The sequence below is a fragment of the Oncorhynchus nerka genome, linkage group LG22 (assembly GCF_034236695.1).
Source record: "Oncorhynchus nerka isolate Pitt River linkage group LG22, Oner_Uvic_2.0, whole genome shotgun sequence".
NCBI lineage: Eukaryota > Metazoa > Chordata > Actinopteri > Salmoniformes > Salmonidae > Oncorhynchus > Oncorhynchus nerka.
In genome coordinates this window covers 85,146,120-85,170,722 of record NC_088417.1, presented here as the reverse complement: position 1 = coordinate 85,170,722, position 24,603 = coordinate 85,146,120, and the positions used below count along the sequence as shown (strand labels likewise).

Here is a 24,603-nt window from a genome sequence, read left to right as displayed (position 1 = left end):
GATGCAGTATTTGATGCATTTTGTTAACAAAAATAATGTATTGATTAAACTATCATCCTGTCTAAATGATTAGTCTGTCTGGTAGACAGTGACCAAGGGTTTGGGACAGACTGCAGAAGCAGCTTTCTCTGGAACCCCCAGAATTAGAAATTCAAAATACATATGGAAACTATTACAACTGAACCAAATACTGCAATTATCACTACTATTCTCACTTCAGCGGTAACGGACAATGAAAATATTCTCATGTCTTCTGAGAAACAAAAGACATGACATGATCAAGTCAATGTGTTTATTTATTAGAATTCCATTACTTGAAGTTGGAAAAAATGTGGTACTGTGTCTAAACACACAAAATCAAAGTGATTCACAATTATGTCAACAAATGGAAAGAAAACAAAGATAAATGCATAACTGGTTTATGACTTGGTAAAGGAAACCGTTGAGTTCCACACAATGGCCTCTGACATGATCCCTTCAAGTGTTTTCTGACTGTAGGAGTGGTGAAACTAAGAGGAGAATATGTATACTATGTACAGAGAGTGGGAATGACAGGGAGTGTTGATTGGCTCCCAATGGGACCGATGGCAGCCAGGAAGGGGTGTCGGTCCAAAGTAGCATGAGCAACAACATTCTAGAATGGCACCAAGACACTCATTTTAGAACAGACTAAATTAAATCCCTGAACAGAAATTCTAACTCATAAGTCGCTCAAAATACTCTCAAATAGCGCCATGTCCACGTCCCTCTTCACGTGACCACAGATCTTAACTAGATAGATGAAAGCAACACTGTAGAAATGCCACCTATTCTAACCTACTGGAAGATTCCACCATATTATTTTCACCTACCAGCTGGCATATACAGAAGCGTGGCAAACGAGCAAAGGAGAGGAACATATGTGAGTGTTTTGGGACACATGTAGAACTGCATTCAGAGGACGATACTAATCTTACTGAAACTCTCCTGCAGACGCCCCTATTGTTCAGTGGTTACAGTAACAGCAGATGGTAGCAGTGGTCAAATGGTGGATTCCTTCTCAAGGTTGGACTCAATTAAAATCTCACTTCAGTCAAATGAGGAATTAAAACATAAGTTGTCTGAAATGAGATAGTTCTTACGCCAAGCCTGTTTGTTCTGGCTTTAACCGGTCTCTTTCCACCCAGCCAACCAACCAAAACCAACAACGGTTTACATCCGTGATATGAAAACATACAATGGACTCGTACATAATGTCCAACATCACTAAAACATCCTATGATCACACCTAGTTTAACTGATACCATGGTCCACGACTGACAACAGCACAACCAAAATACAACATTTGATACTCAAACCAATACAAACGAAACAGACCGACGGAGGGAACACTGGACATCAAATGCATGAGGCTTCCATTCTTACCAAGCCTTCCGTTCTACCACAGATATTCATTCAGACATGTTTACAATGAAAGACGAAGGGGAATATATACACACGTACATAAGCATACATGAGCTACAAGTTTCCCAAGGACTACTCCCCCAAACCCCTACTGAGAGGTGACTCTTCAGTTACCAGTCCGATGACAAAACTCCCCTGTACAAGTTTCTATCCATCTTATGTGCCTGCCTTTCCCCTCAAAGACTGAAACACTTTCTTTAAAACAAGATGAACGGTAGTGGTAGCTAACTATCTAAACCAAAGACTAGAATATATAATGGCCATGACATTACAGAATGTCTCTCAGTATTCATTCAGGTTATTTAGCTACTTCAGTCATGACGGACATGGCTGCCACGGGTTTGACTATTCCTGCCTAAACACTTAATGTGTGTGTGTGTGTGAGAGACAGAGGTGCAGGAATGGAGAGGCTACATGAAGATGGTTTTGGATAAGGGCTGTGGTAGGGTTTGCATGTGGTTGGGAATGGAGGTGTGATTGGTTCTGAGCTCTTCTCTTGGTTGGTGGGTCTTGTTCCTGCTTTATGCCTCCAGCTCGAAGCCCAGGCCAACCTTGTGACCGCCGGTGTTGAAGTTCTTCCCATCGATCAGGGCTGACAGAGTCACCTTCACACCTACACGCAGAGGAGAATAATATTACTGGAGGTGTTAAAACACTACAGCTAGACCTAACATGACGGTTGTGCTTAGATCATAACCTTCTCTGTTGTGATTGTTACTCACCTGGCCTGAGGCTCTGGGTGTAACCGACTCCAATCAGGCTGGCGTTATTCACTTTGGCCTGCAGGGGGAGACACAGTTAGAGACAGACAGAGAATGTGTGTTAGTCTGTAAAGCTGGCTGAAGTCCCACCAGGGTAAAGCGTGTAAATGGAACGTGTGTGTAAATGTAAGTGTGTGTTACTCACAGACAGGGAAGCATCTTTGTCTAGAGCGTATTTGGCTGCGATGCCGAAGCGTGTGTTGTTGCTGCCGGCCGTCCAGGCCAGAGTGACCGCCGTCTCCAGCTGGTCATCCACCTTCTGGTAGATAGAACCCCCAAATTCAGTCCCATCGTTACTGAGAGAGGAGAGAGAGCAGTTAACAGACATGCCCAAATCAGCCCCTAGTTCAGACACCTTCTGGTGGGTGGAACCCTCTTAATTCTGTTCCGTCATTACTGAAAGAGAGGGAAGGTAACACAGAAACTCCTTCCTACTCTAACCTCCATACCATTACTGCTGAGAGACACGGGGCAACAGCAGCCACGGTTCCCAAACTTTACCATCTAACACATTCCACATTTCTGATGACTCACTCAAAAACAAATCCAGTGTTTCTAGGCAAGATCCACTGCATTGAGATACTCACACGTTGGTGTGGAGCTGGAAGTCTCCAGCCTTGTATCCCAGGGCAAAGTTGTTCTGGGCCAGTTTGGACTTGGCCGTGTCAAAGGCCATCTGGTACCCGGCCAGCCAGCCCTCATAGCCCACCACTGCGGCTGCGTGGATGATGGGACCCTCGAAGTCGACGTCACAGCCCACATTAAGGAAGTCACGCTTGTAGCCAGTCTTCAGCTTGCCACTCTTCTTGCTGAGGACAGATGGAGAGGAGACACCCAACAAATAACCTTTCATATCTGATCCTTCACACTCCAAAAAAAGAAAGGCGATAACATATTTCATTAATAAATCCTAAATCATTTCATATTTTTTGTCAAAAGGAATAACGTGGTATGTCATTAACAGTTTGATGTCCCTCTCTCACCCAGTGTTTGGTACGAAGGATGTGTCCAGAGCCAGCTTGAGTCCCTGAGCCAGCTGGTCCTCCACAGTGACCTCTGTAGCCAGAGTGTTGTCGGTGTTCCACTTCTGGTTGAAGCTCAGGCCCAGCTCCTTCATCTTGTACTTGGTCTCCAGGTTACCAGCTGCCTTCCCTGTGTCTGTGTTACTGGAACCTGATGTGTTGAACTCCTGAGGGGGAGAGAAGAGAGGGCGGGAGAGAGTGAGGAAAAAGAGGAAAATGTATGAGGCAAGAGATGGTGGAGAGGAGAGTTGATCAAATAGTTTAAAGTGAGTGAGTGAGATCTAGAAAAGCAGATGTTTGCTTACAGCAAAAGAGGACACCCTGTATGATTAATGAACGATGTAAGGAGAAACACAGAAAACTGATTACAGGTAATAGAGCATGAAAAGGTTCACCAGGAAAATAAAGTTAAAGAAAGTGAGGGATGCAAGGTAAGGAGGGTGGATAGGTGGGTGGGAGGAAGTAGACAGAAACACTATATATACACACAAAAGTATGTGGATACCCTTTCAAACGAGTGGATTCGGCCATTTCAGACACACCAGTTGCATCCCTCACTTCGAGCACACAGACATGCAATCTCCATAGACAAAAATTGTCAAGAGAATGACCTTACTGAAGAGCTCAGTTACTTTCAACATGGCATCATCATAGGATGCCACCTTTCCAACAAGTCAGTTAGTCAGATTACTGCCCTAATATATCTGCCCCGGTCAAGTAAGTGCTGTTATTGTGAAGTGGAAACATCTATGCGCAACAACAGCTCAGCCGCGAAGTGGTAGGCCACACAAGCTCACAGAACAGGACCGCAGAGTGCTGAAGAGCGTAGAACACAAAAATAGTGTGTCCTCGGTTGCAACACTCACTACAGAGTTCCAAACTGCCTCTGGAAGCAACAGCAGCACAAGAACTGTTCGTCGAGAGCATCATGAAACGGGTTTCCATGGCCGAGCAGCCGCACACAAGCCTAAGACCACCATGCCCAATGACAAGCACCGTCTGGAGTCCCCCCCCCCCACACCTTTATCTAACCTGGTAGGCTAGTTGAGAACAAGTTCTCAACTGCGACCTGGCCAAGATAAAGCAGTGCGACAGAAACAAAAACAGAGTTACACATGGAATAAACAAGCGTACAGTCAATAACACAATAGAAAAAAAAGAATGTCTATATACAGTGTGTGCAAATGGCATGAGGTGGTAAGGCTATAAATAGGCCATAGTAGCAAAGTAATTACAATTTAGCAGATTAACACTGGAGTGATCGAAGAGCAGATGATGGTGTGTAAGTAGTGATACTGGTGTGCAAAAGAGCAGCAAAGTAAATAAAAACAATATGGGGATGAGGTAGGTAGATTAGGTGGGCTATTTACAGATGGACTATGTACAGCTGCAGCCAACGGTTAGCTGCTCAGATAGCTGATGTTTAAAGTTAGTGAGGGAAATGTAAGTCTCCAGCTTCAGCGATTTTTGCAATTAGTTTCAGTCACTGGCAGCAGAGAACTGGAAGGAAAGGCAGCCAAAGGGGGTGTTGGCTTTGGGGATGAGCAGTGAGATAAACCTGCTGGAGCACGTGCTACGGGTGGGTGTTGTTATCGTGACCAGCGAGCTGAGATAAGGCGGGGCTTTACCTAGCATAGACTTGTAGATGACCTGGAGCCAGTGGGTCTGGCGACGAATATGTAGCAAGGACCAGCCTACTAGAGCATACAAGTCGCAGTGGTGGGTGGTATAAGGCACGTCGGGAACAAAACGGATGGCACTGTGATAGCAAACTGGATGTAGTCTGAGTAGAGTATTGGAAGCTATTTGTAGATGACATCGCCGAAGTCGAGGATTTACTAGGGTAAGTTTGGCGGCGTTTGTTGCGAAATAGAACGCCGATTCTAGATCTGATTTTGGAATGGAGATGTTTGATATGAGTCTGGAAGGAGAGTTAACAGTCTAGCCAGACACCTAGGTATTTGGAGTTGTCCACGTATTTTAGGTCAGAACCGTCCAGAGTAGTGATGCTAGTCGTGCGGGCAGCGAACGGATGAAAATCATGCATTTGGTTTTGCTAGCGTTTAAGAGCAGTTGGAGGCCACGGAAGGAGTGTTGTATGGCATTGAAGCTCGTTTGGAGGTTAGATGGCACAGTGTCCAAGGAAGGGCCAGAAGTATACAGAATGGTGTCGTCTGCGTAGAGGTGGATCAGGGAATCACAATCAGCAAGAGCGACATCGTTGATATATACAGAGAAAATAGTTGGCCCGAGAATTGAACCCCTTGGCACCCCCATAGAGACTGCCAGAGGTCCGGACAACAGGCCCTCCGATTTGACACACTGAACTCTGTATGCGAAGTAGTTGGTGAACCAGGCGAGGCAGTCATTTGAGAAACCAAGGCTATCGAGTATGCCGATAAGAATATGGTGATTGACAGAGTCGAAGGCCTCGGCCAGGTCGATGAAGACGGCTGCACAGTACTGTCTTCTATCGATGGCGGTTATGATATCGTTTACTACCTTGAGTGTGGCTGAGGTGCACCCGTGACCAGTTCGGAAACCGGATTGCACAGTGGAGAAGGTATGGTGGGATTCGAAATGGTCAGTGATCTGTTTATTAACTTGGCATTCGAAGACTTTAGATAGGCAGGGCAGGATGGATACAGGTCTATAACAGTTTGGGTCTACAGTGTCACCCCCTTTGAAGAGGGGGATGACCGCGGCAGCTTTCCAATCTTTAGGGATCTCGGACGATACGAAAGAGGTTGAACAGACTGGTAATAGGGGTTGCAACAATGGCGGCGGATGATTTTAGAAAGAGAGGGTCCAGATTGTCTAGCCCAGCTGTTTTGTTCGGGTCCAGGTTTTGCAGCTCTTTCAGAACATCTGCAATCTGGATTTGGGTGAAGGAGAAGCTGGGGAGGCTCGGGCAAGTAGCTGCGGAGCTGTTGGCTGGGGTTGGGCTAGTCAGGAGGAAAGCATGGCCAGCCGTAGAGATATGCTTATTGAAATGTTCGATTATCATGGATTTATCCGTGGTGACCGTGTTGCCTAGCCTCAGTGCAGTGGGCAGCTGGGAGGAGGTGCTCTTGTTCTCCATGGACTTTACAGTGTCCCCAAACTTTTTGGAGTTAGAGCTACTAGATGCAAATTTCTGTTTGAAAAAGCTAGCGTTTGCTTTCCTGACTGACTGTGTGTGTATTGGTTCCTGACGTCGCTGAACAGTTGCATATCGCGGGGACTGTTCGATGCTATTGCAGTCCGCCACAGGATGTTTTTGTGCTGGTCAAGGGCAGTCAGGTCTGGAGTGAACCAAAGGCTCGCCACCATTGGACTCTGGAACAGTGGAAACGCATTCTCTGGAGTGATGAATCACGCTTCACCATCTGGGTTTGGCAGATGCCAGGAGAACGCTACCTGCCCCAATGCATAGTCCCAACTGTAAAGTTTGGTGGTGGAGGAGGAATAATGGTCTGGGGCTATTTTTTCATGGTTCGGGCTAGGCCCCTTAGTTCCAGTGAAGGGAAATCTTAACGCTACAGCATACAATGACATTCTAGAATATTCTGTGCTTCCAACTTTTTGGCAACAGTTTGGGGAAGGCCCTTTCCTGTTTCAGCATGACAATGCTCCCCTGCACAAAGTGAGGTCCATAAAGAAATAATTTGTCGAGACCAGTGTAGAAAAACTGGACTAGCCTGCAGAGCCCTGACCTCAACCCCATCGAACACCTTTGGGATGAATTGGAACGCCGACTGCGAGCCAGGCCTAATCACCCAACATCAGTGCCCGACCTCACTAATGCTCGTAGCTGAATGGAAGCAAGTCCCTGCAGCAATGTTCCAATATCTAGTAGAAAGCCTTCCCATAAGAGTGGAGGCAGCAAAGGGGGGACCAACTCCATATTAATGCCCATGATTTTGGAATGAGATGTTCGACAAGCAGGTGTCCACATACTTTTGTTCATGTAGTGTAGGTGCAGCAAATGGCAGTCAGTGGTTGAAGCTGGACAAAGAAATGGATGACAAAATGAAATTAGTTGAAGAGACATTGACACCAGTCAATCCAGATGGACAAAGAAATGGATGTGAAATACATGTAAATGAGTTGGACAGAATTATAAGTCACTGGACAGTGATGTAGATGCAAACAGACTAACAGTACCATCTGCTGGACACAAGGATGCTAAAACAAGACTTAACAGTGAAATCAGACAGTCTGTCGATGCATCTTCCAGCACGTATCATGTTGTACATACATAGAGACATCAGCACACTGTGGGAGAGAGTCTTACCATCTAAAATAGAGTGCAGTCCAGGAGGCAGGGGGAGGCAGGGGGACAGAGCAGGGGTTAGGATAAGCAGATGGAGACAAACAGTCCCGACACACAGTCTTAAACACAAGCTGCCTCTCACACACACACAGCCTGTCATATCTCTTTATCCTGAAGCATAAAGCCAAGCAGAGCCAGCAACATCACCTAGCAACCTGTGAACCTTAGAGCTCAGAATTACAAACCGTTAGAAGGGTCGTTATTACAGTACCAGAGAGAGAGAGAGAAGGGTCGTTATTACAGTACCAGAGAGAGAGAGAGAAGGGTCGTTATTACAGTACCAGAGAGAGAGAGAGAAGGGTCGTTATTACAGTACCAGAGAGAGAGAGAGAAGGGTCGTTATTACAGTACCAGAGAGAGAGAGAGAAGGGTCGTTATTACAGTACCAGAGAGAGAGAGAGAAGGGTCGTTATTACAGTACCAGAGAGAGAGAGAGAAGGGTCGTTATTACAGTACCAGAGAGAGAGAGAGAAGGGTCGTTATTACAGTACCAGAGAGAGAGAGAGAGGGTCGTTATTACAGTACCAGAGAGAGAGAGAGAAGGGTCGTTATTACAGTACCAGAGAGAGAGAGAAGGGTCGTTATTACAGTACCAGAGAGAGAGAGAGAAGGGTCGTTATTACAGTACCAGAGAGAGAGAGAGAGAAGGGTCGTTATTACAGTACCAGAGAGAGAGAGAGAGAAGGGTCGTTATTACAGTACCAGAGAGAGAGAAGGGTCGTTATTACAGTACCAGAGAGAGAGAAGGGATAAGCAGATGGAGACAAACAGTCCCGACACACAGTCTTAAACACAAGCTGCCTCTCACACACACACAGCCTGTCATATCTCTTTATCCTGAAGCATAAAGCCAAGCAGAGCCAGCAACATCACCTAGCAACCTGTGAACCTTAGAGCTCAGAATTACAAACCGTTAGAAGGGTCGTTATTACAGAGAGAGAGAAGGGTCGTTATTACAGTACCAGAGAGAGAGAGAGAAGGGTCGTTATTACAGTACCAGAGAGAGAGAGAGAAGGGTCGTTATTACAGTACCAGAGAGAGAGAGAGAAGGGTCGTTATTACAGTACCAGAGAGAGAGAGAGAAGGGTCGTTATTACAGTACCAGAGAGTACCAGAGAGAGAAGGGTCGTTATTACAGTACCAGAGAGAGAGAGAAGGGTCGTTATTACAGTACCAGAGAGAGAGAGAGAAGGGTCGTTATTACAGTACCAGAGAGAGAGAGAGAAGGGTCGTTATTACAGTACCAGAGAGAGAGAGAGAAGGGTCGTTATTACAGTACCAGAGAGAGAGAGAGAGAAGGGTCGTTATTACAGTACCAGAGAGAGAGAGAGAGAAGGGTCGTTATTACAGTACCAGAGAGAGAGAGAGAGAAGGGTCGTTATTACAGTACCAGAGAGAGAGAAGGGTCGTTATTACAGTACCAGAGAGAGAGAAGGGTCGTTATTACAGTACCATAGAGAGAGAAGGGTTATTTATAAAATTACAGTCACAGAATCACAATATACTTTTTCCTCAAAGAAAGAAAAATGTTCTACTAAGATGTTCTACTAAGCAAGAAGGAATGTTAATAACCGATTAACATTAACAGAGAGAGAAAGAGCAACCGAGGAAGTGCAGGTGGTACAGTGGAGGGGAGAGAGAGAGAAGTGGAAAAGGCGAGGACAGAAACAGAAGACTCACCACTCCACTCTGAGACTTGGTCTTCAAGTCCAGCTTCACGATGCCGAAGCCTTGAGGGTTAAACAAGAGGTTGACGAGCTAAGTGTACATTTGAGCAGACTTGAAGAACAATGACAATTTGTTTATGATGCGTTGAGTTACATCATGGTTTGCATTTAGGGATGTGCATCTTTCTCTTTCAAGACGTTTCGATACGTATCCAGATACATGGGCTCCAACACGATACAGGAACGATACACTTTAGTTTGAATCGATTCGGTGCCATTTCAGCTCCATGCGATTCGATGCACTAACATATGCTGCATAAACCCAGTTACCTCACATTGGTAACACTACTTTTAGGGTCCATAATAAACCAATTATATAAGGCATTTATAAATTGGGTATTCCCCATGTATTAACTCGCTACTCAAACAATAATAAACCATTTACTAACCAATAGTAAAGCATTTTTGTAGTCCCTAATCTAGAGTGAGTGCAATTTAAACTACTAAATTTTGAGTGACCAGTATAACTTCTCACAAAAAGATGGGCATGCCAATTGTAGACATTCTTGCTGTACCTGGTAAAATAACAATTATACAACACAGGATGTTTAAGTAAACTCAGCAAAAAAATAAACGTCCCCTTTTCAGGACCCTGTCTTTCAAAGATATTTGGATTTTTACGAATTAACTTCACAGATCTTCATTGTAAAGGGTTTAGACTCTGTTTCCCAAGCTTGTTCAATGACCCATAAACAATTAATGAACATGTACCTGCGGAACGGTCGCTAAGACACTAACAGCGTACAGACGGTAGACAATTAAGGTCACAGTTATGAAAACTTAAGACACTAGAGGCCTTTCTACTGACTCTGAAAAACACCAAAAGAAAGGTGCCCAGGATCCCTGCAGATGTGGCCAGGGCAATAAATAGCTATGTCCGTACTGAGACGTCTAAGACAGCGCTACAGGGAGACAGGACGGACAGCTGATCGTCCTCGCAGTGGCAGACCCCGTGTAGCAACACCTGCACGGGATCGGTACATCCGAACATCACACCTGTGGGACAGGTACAGGATGGCAACAACAACTGCCCGAGTTACACCAGGAACGCACAATCCCTCCATCAATGCTCAGACTGTCCGCAATAGGCTGAGAGAGGCTGGACTGAGGGCTTGTAGGCCTGTTGTAAAGCAGGTCCTCACCAGACATCACCGGCAAAAACGTCACCTATGGGCACAAACCCACCGTCGCTGGACCAGACAGGCCTGGCAAAAAGTGCTCTTCACTGACGAGTCATGGTTTTGTCTCACCAGGGGTGATGGTCGGATTCGCGTTTATCGTCGAAGGAATTAGTGTTACACCGAGGCCTGTACTCTGGAGCGGGATCGATTTGGAGGTGGAGGGTCCGTCATGGACTGGGGAGGCGTGTCACAGCATCATCGGACTGAGCTTGATATTGCAGGCAATCTCAACGCTGTGCGTTACAGGGAAGACATCCTCCTCCCTCATGTGGTACCCTTCCTGCAGGCTCATCCTGACATGACCCTCCAGCATGACAATGCCACCAGCCATACTGCTCGTTTTGTGCATGATTTCCTGCAAGACAGGAATGTCAGTGTTCTGCCATGGCCAGAGAAGAGCCCGGATCTCAATCCCATTGAGCACGTCTAGGACCTGTTGGATCGGAGGGTGAGGGCTAGGGACATTCCCCCAAGAAATGTCTGGGAACTTGCAAGTGCCTTGGTGGAAGAGTGGTGTAACATCTCACAGCAGGAACTGGCAAATCTGGTGCAGTCCATGAGGAGACTGCAGTATTTAATGCAGCTGGTGTCCACACCAGATACTGATTGTTGCATTTGATTTTGACCCCTCCTTTGTTCAGGGACACATTATTCCATTTCTGTTCGTCACATGTCTGTGGAACTTGTTCAGTTTGTTTCAGTTGTTTAATCTTATGTTCATACACATATTGACACGTTAAGTTTGCTGAAAACAAACGCAGTTGACAGTGAGAGGACGTTTCTTTTTTTGCTATATATATATATAAAAACAGAGTTTACCGTAAATGCATTTGGCTAAGGCGTATGTAAACTTCAACTGTGTGTGTGAAGTCAGAAGTTTACAAACACCTTAGCCAAATACATTTAAACTCAGTTTTTCACAAATCCTGACATTTAAGTCTTAGGATCACCACTTTATTTTAAAAATGTAACATGTCAGAATAATAGTAGAGAGAATGATTTATTTCAGCTTTTATTTCTTTCACACATTCCCAGTGGGTCAGAAGTTTACATACACTCAATTAGTATTTGGTAGCATTGCCTTTAAAATTGTTGAACTTGGGTCAAACATTTCAGGTAGCCTTCCACAAGCTTGGGTGAATTTTGGCCCATTCCTCCTGACAGAGCTGGTGTAACTGAGTCAGGTTTGTAGGCCTCCTTGCTCGCACACACCTTTTCAGTTCTGCCCACAAATGTTCTATAGGATTGAGGTCAGGGCTTTGTAATGGCCACTCCAATACCTTGACTTTGTTGTCCTTAAGCCATTTTGTATGCTTGGGGTCATTGTCCATTTGGAAAGCCCATTTGTGACCAAGCTTTAACTTCCTGAATGATGTCTTCAAATGTTGCTTCAATATATCCACATAATTTTCCAGCCTCATGATGGCATCTATTTTGTGAAGTGCACCAGTCCCTCCTGCAGCAAAGCACCCCCACAACATGATGCTGCCACCCCCCGTGCTTCACGGTTGGGATGGTGTTCTTCGGCCTGCAAGCATCCCACCTTTTCCCTCCAAACATAATGATGGCCAAACAGTTATATTTTTGTTTCATCAAACCAGAGGACATTTCTCCAAAAAGTACGATCTTTGTCCACATGTGCAGTTGCAAACGGTAGCCTGGCTTTTTAATAGCGGTTTTGGAGCAGTGGCTTCTTCCTTGCTGAGCGGCCTTTCAGGTTATGTCGATATAGTACTTGTTTTACTGTGGATATAGATACTTTTGTACCCATTTCCTCCAGCATCTTCACAAGGTCCTTTGCTGTTGTTCTGGGATTGATTTGCACTTTTCGCACCAAAGTACGTTCATCTCTAGGAGACAGAACTCGTCTCCTTCCTGAGCGGTATGGTGGCTGCGTGGTCCCATGGAGGTTATTCTTGCGTACTATTGTTTGTACATATGAAAGTGGTATCTTCAGGCGTTTGGAAATTGCTCCCAAGGATGAACCAGACTTGTGGAGGTCTACAATATTTTTTTCTGAGGTCTTGGCTGATTTCTATTGATTTTCCCATGATGTCAAAAAGAGGCACTGAGTTTGAAGGTAGGCCTTGAAATACATCCACAGGTACACCTTCAAATGACTCAAATTATGTCATTTAGCCTATCAGAAGCTTCTAAAGCCATGACATAATTTCTGGAACTTTCCAAACTGTTTAAAGGCACAGCCAACTTACTGTATGTAAACTTCTGACCCACTGGAATTGTGATACAGTGAATTATAAGTGAAATAATCTGTCTGTAAACAACTGTTGGAAAAATGACTTGTCATGCACAAAGTAGATGTCCTAACCGACATGCCAAAACTGTAGTTTGTTAACAAGAATTTGTGTAGGAGTTTTAATGACTCCAACCTAAGTGTATGTAAACTTCCTACTTCAACTGTGTGTGTGTGTGTCTGTATATACATACATATACACACATACACGTGTAAATAACTAGCTTACTAACATTGACAAATGTGTGAGTAATGATAAATAAATTGAGAGAAATACATTATAAATGGTTCATTATGGACCATTCAAATAAAGTGTTCACCCATTCTAAATTATAATCTGCTGCTGATGGAGCTCATAAGACCCCTGAGCGCAATCTGTCTGAGCTAACTTCTGTGGGTATGTGTAAATGATGCTTGTCTATGAAGGTATGTCTATGAAGGTATGTCTATGAAGTCGGTCTATGAAGTACAGTGCCTTTTAGACATTTTTCCTAATTTATTTATTTTTAAACCCAGAAATATCACATTTACTTAAGTATTCAGAACTTTTAGTCAGTATTTGTTGAAGCATCTTTGGCAGCGATTACAGCCTCGAGTCTCCTTGGTTAAGACCCTACAAGTTTGGAACACCTGTATTTGGGGAGTTTCTCCCATACTTCTCTGCAGATCCTCAAGCTCTGTCAGGTTGGAAGGGGAGCGTCGCTGCACAGGTAGTTTCAGGTCTCTCCAGAGATGTTCGATCGGGTTCAAGTCCAGGCTCTGGCTGGGCCACTCAATGACATTCAGGGACTTGTCCCGAAGCCAATCCTGCGTTGTCTTGGCTGTGTGCTTAGGGACGTTGTTGGAAGGTAAACCTTTGCTCCAGTCTGAGGTGCTCCGGAGCAGGTTTTCATCAAGGATCTCTCTGTTCTTTGCTCCATTCAGCTTTCCCTCGATCCTGACTAATCTCCCAGTCCCTGTCGCTGAAAAACATTCCCACAGCATGATGCTGCTGCCACCACCACCATGTTTCACTGTAGGGATGGTGCCAGGTTTCCTACAGATGTGATGCTTTGCTTTCAGGCCAAATAGTTCAATATTGGTTTCATCAGACAAGAGAATCTTGTTTCTCACAAGTCCTTTAGGTGCCTTTTGGCAAACTCAAAGCGGACTGTCATGTGCCTTTTACTGAGGAGTGGCTTCCATCTGGCCACTACCATAAAGGCCTGATTGGTGGAGTACTGCAGAGACGGTAGTCCTTCTGGAAGGTCCTTCCATCTCCACAGAGGAACTCTGGAGCTCTATCAGAGTGACCATTGGGTTCTTGGTCACCTCCCTGACCAAAGCCCTTCTCCCCCAATTGCTCAGTTTGACCGGGCGGCCAGCTCTAGGAAAAGTCTTAGTGGTTTCAAACTTCTTCCATTTAAGAATGATGGAGGCCACTGTGTTCTTGGGGAACTTAAAAATTGCAAAAATGTTTTGGTACCCTTCCCCAAATCTGTGCCGAGACACAATCCTGTCTTGGTGCGCTACGGACAATTCATTCAACCTCATTGCTTGGTTTTTCCTCTGACATGCACCGTCAACTGTGGGACCTTATATAGACAGGTGTGTGCCTTTCCAAATTATGTCCAATTTACCACAGGTGAACTCCAATCAAGTTGTAGAAACATCAAGGATGATCAATGGAAACAGGATGCACCTGAGCTCAATTTCGAGTCTCATTGCAAAGGGTCTGATTACTTATTTAAATAAGGTCTCTGTTTTTATTTTTTTATAAATTTGCAAACATTTCTAAAAACCTGTTTCTGTTTTGTCATTATGGGGCATTACATTTTTTAAATTTAACTAGGCAAGTCAGTTAAGAACAAATTCTTATTTACAATGACGGGCCTAGGAACAGTGTTGTGTGTAGATTGATGAAGAAAATAACTCATTTAATCAGTTTTAGAATGAGGCTGTAACGTAACAAAATGTGGAAAAAGTCAAGGGGTCTGAATACTTTCCGAATGTAGTGTAGGTCCATCTCATTATCTTATTCAAATGTTAGGCAATGTTGGAATGATTTAACTGTTTTGCTTACTTTGTGTATTATAATTAGCTCGTGTGCTTTTCTTGGCGAGGAGCAGATACTATATAATGTTGTTGTGTCTAACCATATTTGCCAGTGACAATCTACCATTAAAATATTTGTTTTCAACAAAAAGTTCAGTAATTGACCCATGTAATTCCAGTTGATAATGAAAGGATCGTTTTGTTTGCTGACTGTGCGTTGGTATATTGTATATAAAAGTGGATCCTCGAGATTGTATTTTCCTCCATTTTTAGACCACATAGGCCTAAGAAAATACTTCAAATGGTAGGCTAACCAAGTCTCTCTCGCTCTCCCTCTCTGTGTGAGAGTAAAGTTAAGGGCTCAACATCTTGCTGAATTTATTTGAACTAATATCTGAATTTCTGTTGGTGTCCATTTTGAAAGTGCTGAATGGATAGGCCCTTGTTTGTTTGCACTTGCTAATATTTAAGGCAAAGTGTTAATGATAAGAATAAACATTGTGAATTTACTGAACATACATTTAAATCATGTTTGTGTATGGTTCAAAAGTTAACTCATTTTGGCGTTCGTTATTATTTAAAGAGAATTCGGTTCTAATAGACTTACACATATCCACAAGGAGTCAGTAGTAACCACATTTGTTTAAGCAAGTCAGTCATATCAGCTATAGTTTTAAAAAAGGCAGTAAATAAGGCTTGATGAACTGTTGTGCTGCTAGACAAGGCTCCGCTGATAGCCAGGTGTAGCGGTGTTAAGGATTCACTCCATGGTGCTGAAAGTAGAGGTCGACCGATTAGGATTTTTCAACGCCGATACCGATGATTGGCGGACCAAAAAAAGCCGATACGGATTATTCTGACTATTTTTTTAAATGTATTTGTAATAATGACAATTACAACCGAATGAACACTTTTTAAAACTTAATATAATACATCAATAAAATCAATTTAGCCTCAAATAAATAATGAAACATGTTCAATTTGGTTTAAATAATGCATAAACAAAGTGTTGCAGAAGAAAGTAAAAGTGCAATATGTGCCATGTAAGAAAGCTAACGATAAAGTTCCTTGCTCAGAACATATGAAAGCTGGTGGTTCCTTTTAACATGAGTCTTCAATATTCCCAGGTAAGAAGTTTTAGGTTGTGGTTATTATAGGAATTATAGGACTATTTCTCTCTATACGATTTGTATTTCATATACCTTTGACTATTGGATGTTTTTATAGGCACTTTAGTATTGCCAGTGTAACAGTATAGCTTCCGTCCCTCTCCTCTCTCCTACCTGGGCTCGAACCAGGAACACGTCGACAAGTCACCCTCGAAGCAGCGTTACCCATGCAGAGCAAGGGGAACAACTACTCCAAGTCTCAGAGCGAGTGCCGTTTGAAATGCTATTAGCGCGCACCCCGCTAACTAGCTAGCCATTTCACATTGGTTACACCAGCCTAATATTGGGAGTTGATAGGCTTGAAGTCATAAACAGCTCAATGCTTGAAGCACAGCAAAAAGCTGCTGGCAAAACGCACGAAAGTGCTAATTGAATTAATGCTTACGAGCCTGCTGGTGCCTACCATCGCTCAGTCAGACTGCTTTATCAAATCATAGACTTAATTATAACATAATAACACACAGAAATACGAGCCTTAGGTCATTAATATGGTCGAATCCAGAAACCTTCATCTCGAAAACAAAATGTTTATTCTTTCAGTGAAATACGGAACCGTTCTGTATTTTATCTAACGGGTGGCATCCCTAAGTCTAAATATTCCTTTTACATTGCACAACCTTCAATGTTATGTCATAATGATGTAAAATTCTGGCAAATTAGTTTGCAACGAGCCAGGCGGGCCAAACTGTTGCATATACCCTGACTCTGCGTGCAATGAACGCAAGAGAAGTGACACAATTTCACCTGGTTAATATTGCCTGCTAACCTGGATTTCTTTTAGCTAAATATGCAGGTTTAAAAAGATATACTTCCGTGTATTGATTTTAAGAAAGGCTTCAATGTTATGTTTAGCTACACGTTGGATCAACGACAGTCCTTTTTCGCAAATGCGCACCGCATGGATTATATGCAACGCAGGACACGCTAGATAAACTATTAATATCATCAACCATGTGTAGTTAACTAGTGATTATGATTGATTGATTTTTTTAATAAGATAAGTTTAATGCTAGCTAGCAACTTACCTTGGCTTCTTACTGCATTCGCGTAACAGGCAGGCTCATCGTGAGGCAGGTGGTTAGAGCATTAGACTAGTTAACTGTAAGGTTGCAAGATTGAATCCCCGAGCTGACAAGGTAAAAGGTAAAAATCTGTCGTTCTGCCCCTGAACAAGGCAGTTAACCCACTGTACCTAGGCAGTCATTGAAAATAAGAATGTGTTCTTAACTGACTTGCCTAGTTAAATAAAGGTGTAAAAAAAAAAAAAGATGTTTTTTTTTTTTTTTTTTTAAATCGGCCAGAATCTCCGATTGTTATGAAAACTGGAAATCAACCTCTAGCTGAAAGGAAAGCTCTGCTGTTGGCACAGTTTTATGTACTGTAGTACCTAACAGTTTATGGCCACCGTTTGTCAGTGTTATAGTGCAATGAATGTATTGTTTCGTGTTGTGGCTTTGCTGGCATGCATCTAAAATGTTTTGCGTTTGTCCCAGCAAGATTTACATGCTAATATCGCCATTGCTCTGTATATCAAAAAGAATACCATATTACACTAGTACACTAATTGCAAAACTACCAAAATTATTGCTGTTGGTGAACCTGAATAATCAAAATAAAATCTATTGTAGGCCCCGTTCAGCAGGTAGAGCCTATAGCCAGATGATAGTTGTCTTCGGCAGCTTACTTTTAGTCTGGTAAAATACATTTTTCAACAGCGCATAGATAATAACCTAGAAAATGACATTGGTTGTCAGTTAACTAATAAAACCTTATATTGCGCTAGTCATTTGGGGATGTTAATGCTGAAGGTGCCGGGCACCGTATGAAGTTTGACTAGGCTACTGATAGTCCCTGGGATTGTTCAGCAGGTAAAAGGACTTGAAGAGCAATGACTGTCAACGCAGTTACATGCATAGTTCCACACTGAAGGAGAAGACGCATCAGGTGTTACAAAAAAGTAAGCACAAAGAGTGAATTAGTGATTCATAACGTTTGAATATATTTTCTGACCAATGCAGCTGCATCTAAAACATTTTAAAACAGGGATCAAGGCATATTGGTGAATCCTTACATCCCTATCTGCTTTGCTTTCTAACAGTCCATAACCTCGCCCGCCAAGTGCAACTTAACATTTTTATGTATCACATTGGCTGATTCCCAGGTGACTTTGGTGTATCAAATTCTAGCACGACCAGACTATAAACAGTAACTTTATCTGTTATTTCATGCTTCAGCTAACTCCTCTGACTGTCATTCATTGTCATGTGTGGAATTGTGGCTTCTCCTTGGTAAGCTAACTGTTCGGGTGTGCAAATGGTTTTACTATTTAGTAACCTATCATAGCCCTTGCTGAAGATAGTTAGTAACTCACCATAGCCCTTGCTGAAGATGTCCTTGGCAGCCTTGCCCAGGTCTGAGTATGAAGGAGGAACAGCCATTGTACCTGGAGAGGAGGAGACAAGTCAGGAAGGTCAACACATGCAAGCCATATACAGTTGCGGCCAAATATATTGGCTCCCTTGCCAATATATTCCCCATTTCTTCTAAAATAAGTTGGGGGGGAAATGGCCTCCTTACCTTGCTATTCGATTTAACATTGCAGAACCATTTTTATTTTTGTAAACTTAAGTTAACAATTAGATTTTCGAAAATAAAGACAAATGGCATAGACAAAGTTATTGGCAACCCATAGCTGGTACTTGGTTGCACAGCCATTGGCCAAAAGAACTGCCAGCAAATGTTTCTTGTAGCCATCAATGACCTTACTGCACTTTTCTGCTGGCAATTTGGCCCACTTTTTAGCAGCAAACTGCTCTAATTCTTCTATGTTTGAGGGGAGCCCTCCAAGTCCTGTTTTCAGCTCTCGTCATAGGTTATGGGTGTGATTCAGATCGTCGCTGGCCGCTCCAGAACAGTCTAGTGATACTTCTTGAACCATTTCAGGGTGCTTTTGCTGTATTTTTGGGGTTGTTGACTTGCTGGAAGACCCACAACCATCAACAGAGACACTGTTTTTGGACACTGGGTTGAACATTACACTCCAAAACACAATGATAATCTGCTGATTTTATGTCTTGCACACATTCAATGCCCCCAGTATCAGAGGCAGCAAAGCAACCCAACAGTATTACCAAACCGCCCCACGTTTGATTTTAGGGAGGGTGTTCTTTTCTTTGAATGCTTTATTTAATCGCTGGTAAACATGAGACCCCACTGCTGAAGGAGACACAAGAAAGCCTAATTGAACTTCTCAAAAACTCCCCTAAACAAGCCTAAATCCTGGGGAAATGTTCTGTGGACCAATGAAACAAAATCAGAGCTCTTTGGCAATACAGATCAGCACTGTGTTTACTGACAACCAAATGAAGCAGTCAATGAAAAGAACACCCTCCAACAATCAAAGACGGGGAGGTTTGATAATGCTGTTTCCCTTGCTGCCTCTGGTACGGGGGGCCTTGAACGTGCAAAAGGCATCATGAAATCAGAAGATTATTAGGTGTTTTGTAGTCCAATGTTGGACCGACCCAGTGTCCAAAAACTGGGTCTCCATTGAATGTTGTGGGTCTTCTTCCAGCTGGACAGCAACACCAAACAAAAATCAAAAAGCACCCTGGAATGGATCAATAAGAGATGTTTAAGAAAAGTGCAAGGCTGCCAATATATTTGGCCGTAACTATGTCCCACTGCAATACTTGACTCAGTGTGTGATGTTCTAGAACGTTGCAAACAGCTGACATGATACCTTCAGGACTGATTTGGAAGTTGTCACTAGAAATCTCAGGACTCTCCATTTTGCAAAGCAGTCCAGAAGGACTGCAGTGTGCCAGTGACTATTCTGCACCATGACTTTCCTGCAGCAGACATTTTTTTCCTAGTGAATCATCAGTGTAGAATAGATGCCCTGTCACATATCCTTGGCAACCAGAGTGCTGGGAGGCTGGGTACCTAGGTCATGTGACTGGTTTCCCAGTGAGTGAGCTCAGCTGGAGAACAGATTGTTTCTTCTGGCAGGAAGCTAGCTAGGCCGACACCAGCATCACACCCAGGCCACACACAGCACTGGATTAGCCTATAGCTTTGATTGACCTACATAACCGTAAGGACATGCTTTTTACATGCCATTCTAGGCAAGTTTCCAAACCTATCATCTCAAGGATAAACTGAAGTCAGAGGTGGCATGAATTTTCTTGACTGAGGACAACAGGAACTTGCAGAACAGGCTGCAGTATTTACAAATCTAGGCCCTTGTGGTTTGACAGGACCGGGCATAGGCACATATTGTAAAAATATTTGCAGTTATCACAATACCAAACAAATAGATAGTTGATTTTTACTTAGAATTTTATTTTCAGGTGGATTTTGAGTTACCTTGATCTGTCACAAAGCCAAAATATATGTCAGGTTAGTAATATTTTTATTTATTTAACCAGGTAAGTTGACAGAACACACAGGGTGGGGGATGAATGAGCCAATTGTAGATAACTAGCTAGATGCATCTAATAATGAATACTTAAAAAAAAAAAAATTGTAATGTTATGTCATCCTTCCAACCAGCTAACAGTAAGGCACTGGTTAATTCACTTGGCTGATTATCTTCTAATTTCAGCACGCAACGACAGCTACGCAACTTAGTTTAGCAAGATAGACTCAACCAGAAAAATGTGTGTTCATCTTGAAGGTGAGGGTCATAGCTATCAGTTACCAAGGTGAGGGTCCTCCTGTAAATGAACGCCACCAGCACAAATGAAAGTACCTAGATGGCTATATTTCCACAGCTAAATTGTCATTGTTCTATTGTTTGCAAGACGAGTGGCGGGCGAACATATTTTGTGCACTGTCTATTTCTGACAAAGGACTGTAGATGCGACCGTTTAAGAGAGTCAGTTGTGGTGGTTAGCCAGGCTAGTCAAACTGGTTAACATTAGCCAGCTGAAATGTTGGCTAGCGTAGATAACGTTACAGCTGCATGATGCATTGGGGATGACTGGAATCAGTAAGAGTAAATATGCCAACAACGACAAAAAGTATCATATATAAAAAGTTAAGTACTTAATTTTATAAATATTGCAGCTAGTTAGCCTCGTTAGCTAGTTAACTAACAGTAGCCAATAGTGGGGAAATCATGGTACACGCCCCTTATTTCTTTAAAAAAACAACTGTTAATCCTTTAAAACGTTAAAATAACGTTAAATAGTTTCATCTCGTTATTTGCAACACAACTCTACCTGGGATTATACAGCACAACATTATGTAATATTTGCTAGCTAAAAGGTTAGCATGTTAACCACATTAGCTAAAACAGATGGACATTGGAATAGGCCCTTGTAGCGAGCTACCTAACATTAGCTAGTTGCTCAGTTGGTGCAGTGGCTAACCTTGGACAACCGCGCTAACTAGTGTAGTGACATTTTACTGCCAATGATTCATTCATGCGATGAATGGCATTATTTTTAAAAAATCAAAAAACATTCATGTTTTATATTAGCTACATCAACAGTTAAATGTTCATAGCTACCGATTTTATGATGTGAAGCAAGGAGAGATGGATATCTGCAAAGCGTCTGGTCCTTTTTCACCCTGTCAAAGCTAGCATCTGCCGGCCTGGCAAAGATAGGGCACAGTGAAGGAGACACAGGGAGCATGCGCAATTCACAGGGGCGACTGTTTGAACGACTGCAGAAATATGCAATATACCTGCCGGTACATAATCCACATTTCTTCAATTAATTCTAGCATTTTCTAAAACAGTAGTAGTTTCAATGATTGTATTTATATTAGTCGAAGTGCATCTCAAATGTCAGCAATTTACAGCCTTTTTTACTGCCTACAGTTTGAAACATCATTATATTCGGACGAAAATTTATTTTTTTGTGCCAAATAATAAGATGAGAAAGATAAATCATCATCACTGTAGCCCCTCCTATGAGCAAAATACGTCGAAAATACGTTGAAAAAACGTTGAAAATAGTATTGTGCTCACTGGGATAGGAAATGGGGAATGTAATGCTTACAAAGGGCCCAATAGCTGTGTTGGGGTCAAAAGTATAATTTGTGTGAGGGCCACAGTGGTGAAAAACACAATTGCTGTTGTCATTTACACCTGCACTTTAGGCCAGTGGCCACCCTGATAAAGTTTACAGCAGGATATTTGGTGAGGCAGCATTGGGAGCTATTTTTACAGTCTGGTTGGGAGAACTTGTGAGGTGTCTGTTTCTCAAACCAGACACTCTAATGTACTTGTTCTCTTGCTCAGTTGTGCACCGGGGCCTCCCACTCCTCTTTCTATTCTGGTTAGGGCCAGTTTGCGCTGTTCTGTGAAGGGAGTAGTACACAGCGTTGCACGAGATCTTCAGATTCTTGGCAATTTCACACATGGAATAGCCTTCATTTCTCAGAACCAGAAAAGACTGGCGAGTTTCATAACTAAGTCCTTTGTTTCTGGCCATTTTGAGCCTGTAATCGAACCCACAAATACTGATGTTTCAAATACTCAACTAGTCTAAAGGTCAGTTTTATTTCTTCTTTAATCAGAACAACAATTTTCAGCGGTGCTAACATAATTACAAAAGGGTTTTCTAATTTTTATTTTATTTTTTTATTTCACCTTTATTTAACCAGGTAGGCTAGCTGAGAACAAGTTCTCATTTGCAACTGCGACCTGGCCAAGATAAAGCATAGCAGTGTGAACAGACAACACAGAGTTACACATGGAGTAAACAATTAACAAGTCAATAACACAGTAGGAAAAAAAAGGGGGGAGTCTATATACAATGTGTGCAAAAGGCATGAGGTAGGCGAATAATTACAATTTTGCAGATTAACACTGGAGTGATAAATGATCAGATGGTCATGTACAGGTAGAGATATTGGTGTGCAAAAGAGCAGAAAAGTAAATAAATAAAACAGTATGGAGATGAGGTAGGTGAAAATGGGTGGGCTATTTACCAATAGACTATGTACAGCTGCAGCGATCGGTTAGCTGCTCAGATAGCTGATGTTTGAAGTTGGTGAGGGAGATAAAAGTCTCCAACTTCAGCGATTTTTGCAATTCGTTCCAGTCACAGGCAGCAGAGTACTGGAACGAAAGGCGGCCGAATGAGGTATTGGCTTTAGGGATGATCAATGAGATACACCTGCTGAAGCGCATGCTACGGATGGGTGTTGCCATCGTGACCAGTGAACTGAGATAAGGCGGAGCTTTACCTAGCATGGACTTGTAGATGACCTGGAGCCAGTGGGTCTGGCGACGAATATGTAGCGAGGGCCAGCCGACTAGAGCATACAAGTCGCAGTGGTGGGTGGTATAAGGTGCTTTAGTGACAAAACGGATGGCACTGTGATAAACTGCATCCAGTTTGCTGAGTAGAGTGTTGGAAGCCATTTTGTAGATGACATCGCCGAAGTCGAGGATCGGTAGGATAGTCAGTTTTACTAGGGTAAGCTTGGCGGCGTGAGTGAAGGAGGCTTTGTTGCGGAATAGAAAGCCGACTCTTGATTTGATTTTCGATTGGAGATGTTTGATATGAGTCTGGAAGGAGAGTTTGCAGTCTAGCCAGACACCTAGGTACTTATAGATGTCCACATATTCAAGGTCGGAACCATCCAGGGTGGTGATGCTAGTCGGGCATGCGGGTGCAGGCAGCGATCGGTTGAAAAGCATGCATTTGGTTTTACTAGCGTTTAAGAGCAGTTGGAGGCCACGGAAGGAGTGTTGTATGGCATTGAAGCTCGTTTGGAGGTTAGATAGCACAGTGTCCAATGACGGGCCGAAAGTATATAGAATGGTGTCGTCTGCGTAGAGGTGGATCAAGGAATCGCCCGCAGCAAGAGCAACATCATTGATATATACAGAGAAAAGAGTCGGCCCGAGAATTGAACCCTGTGGCACCCCCATAGAGACTGCCAGAGGACCGGACAGCATGCCCTCCGATTTGACACACTGAACTCTGTCTGCAAAGTAATTGGTGAACCAGGCAAGGCAGTCATCAGAAAAACCGAGGCTACTGAGTCTGCCGATAAGAATATGGTGATTGACAGAGTCGAAGGCCTTGGCAAGGTCGATGAAGACGGCTGCACAGTACTGTCTTTTATCGATGGCGGTTATGATATCGTTTAGTACCTTGAGTGTGGCTGAGGTGCACCCGTGACCGGCTCGGAAACCAGATTGCACAGCGGAGAAGGTACGGTGGGATTCGAGATGGTCAGTGACCTGTTTGTTGACTTGGCTTTCGAAGACCTTAGATAGGCAGGGCAGGATGGATATAGGTCTGTAACAGTTTGGGTCCAGGGTGTCTCCCCCTTTGAAGAGGGGGATGACTACGGCAGCTTTCCAATCCTTGGGGATCTCGGACGATATGAAAGAGAGGTTGAACAGGCTGGTAATAGGGGTTGCGACAATGGCGGCGGATAGTTTCAGAAATAGAGGGTCCAGATTGTCAAGCCCAGCTGATTTGTATGGGTCCAGGTTTTGGAGCTCTTTCAGAACATCTGCTATCTGGATTTGGGTAAAGGAGAACCTGGAGAGGCTTGGGCGAGGAGCTGCGGGGGGGGGGCGGAGCTGTTGGCCGAGGTTGGAGAAGCCAGGCGGAAGGCATGGCCAGCCGTTGAGAAATGCTTATTGAAGTTTTCGATAATCATGGATTTATCGGTGGTGACCGTGTTACCTAGCCTCAGTGCAGTGGGCAGCTGGGAGGAGGT

At 43.4% G+C, this 24,603-nt stretch overlaps 1 protein-coding gene across 1 annotated transcript; it reads right to left on the bottom strand.

Moving 5' to 3' along the window:
• Positions 1-278: 278 nt before the first annotated feature.
• zgc:56235 (Voltage-dependent anion-selective channel protein 2-like) lies at positions 279-21,539 on the bottom strand. Its single transcript, XM_029628408.2, has 8 exons — positions 21,422-21,539; positions 18,278-18,349; positions 9,222-9,271; positions 3,188-3,393; positions 2,792-3,013; positions 2,350-2,500; positions 2,166-2,223; positions 279-2,056 (listed from the first exon to the last, which is right to left on the bottom strand). The coding sequence occupies exons 2-8, from the start codon at positions 18,342-18,344 to the stop codon at positions 1,965-1,967; spliced, it is 846 nt and encodes a 281-aa protein (XP_029484268.1). The 5' UTR covers positions 18,345-18,349; positions 21,422-21,539; the 3' UTR covers positions 279-1,964.
• Positions 21,540-24,603: the final 3,064 nt, after the last annotated feature.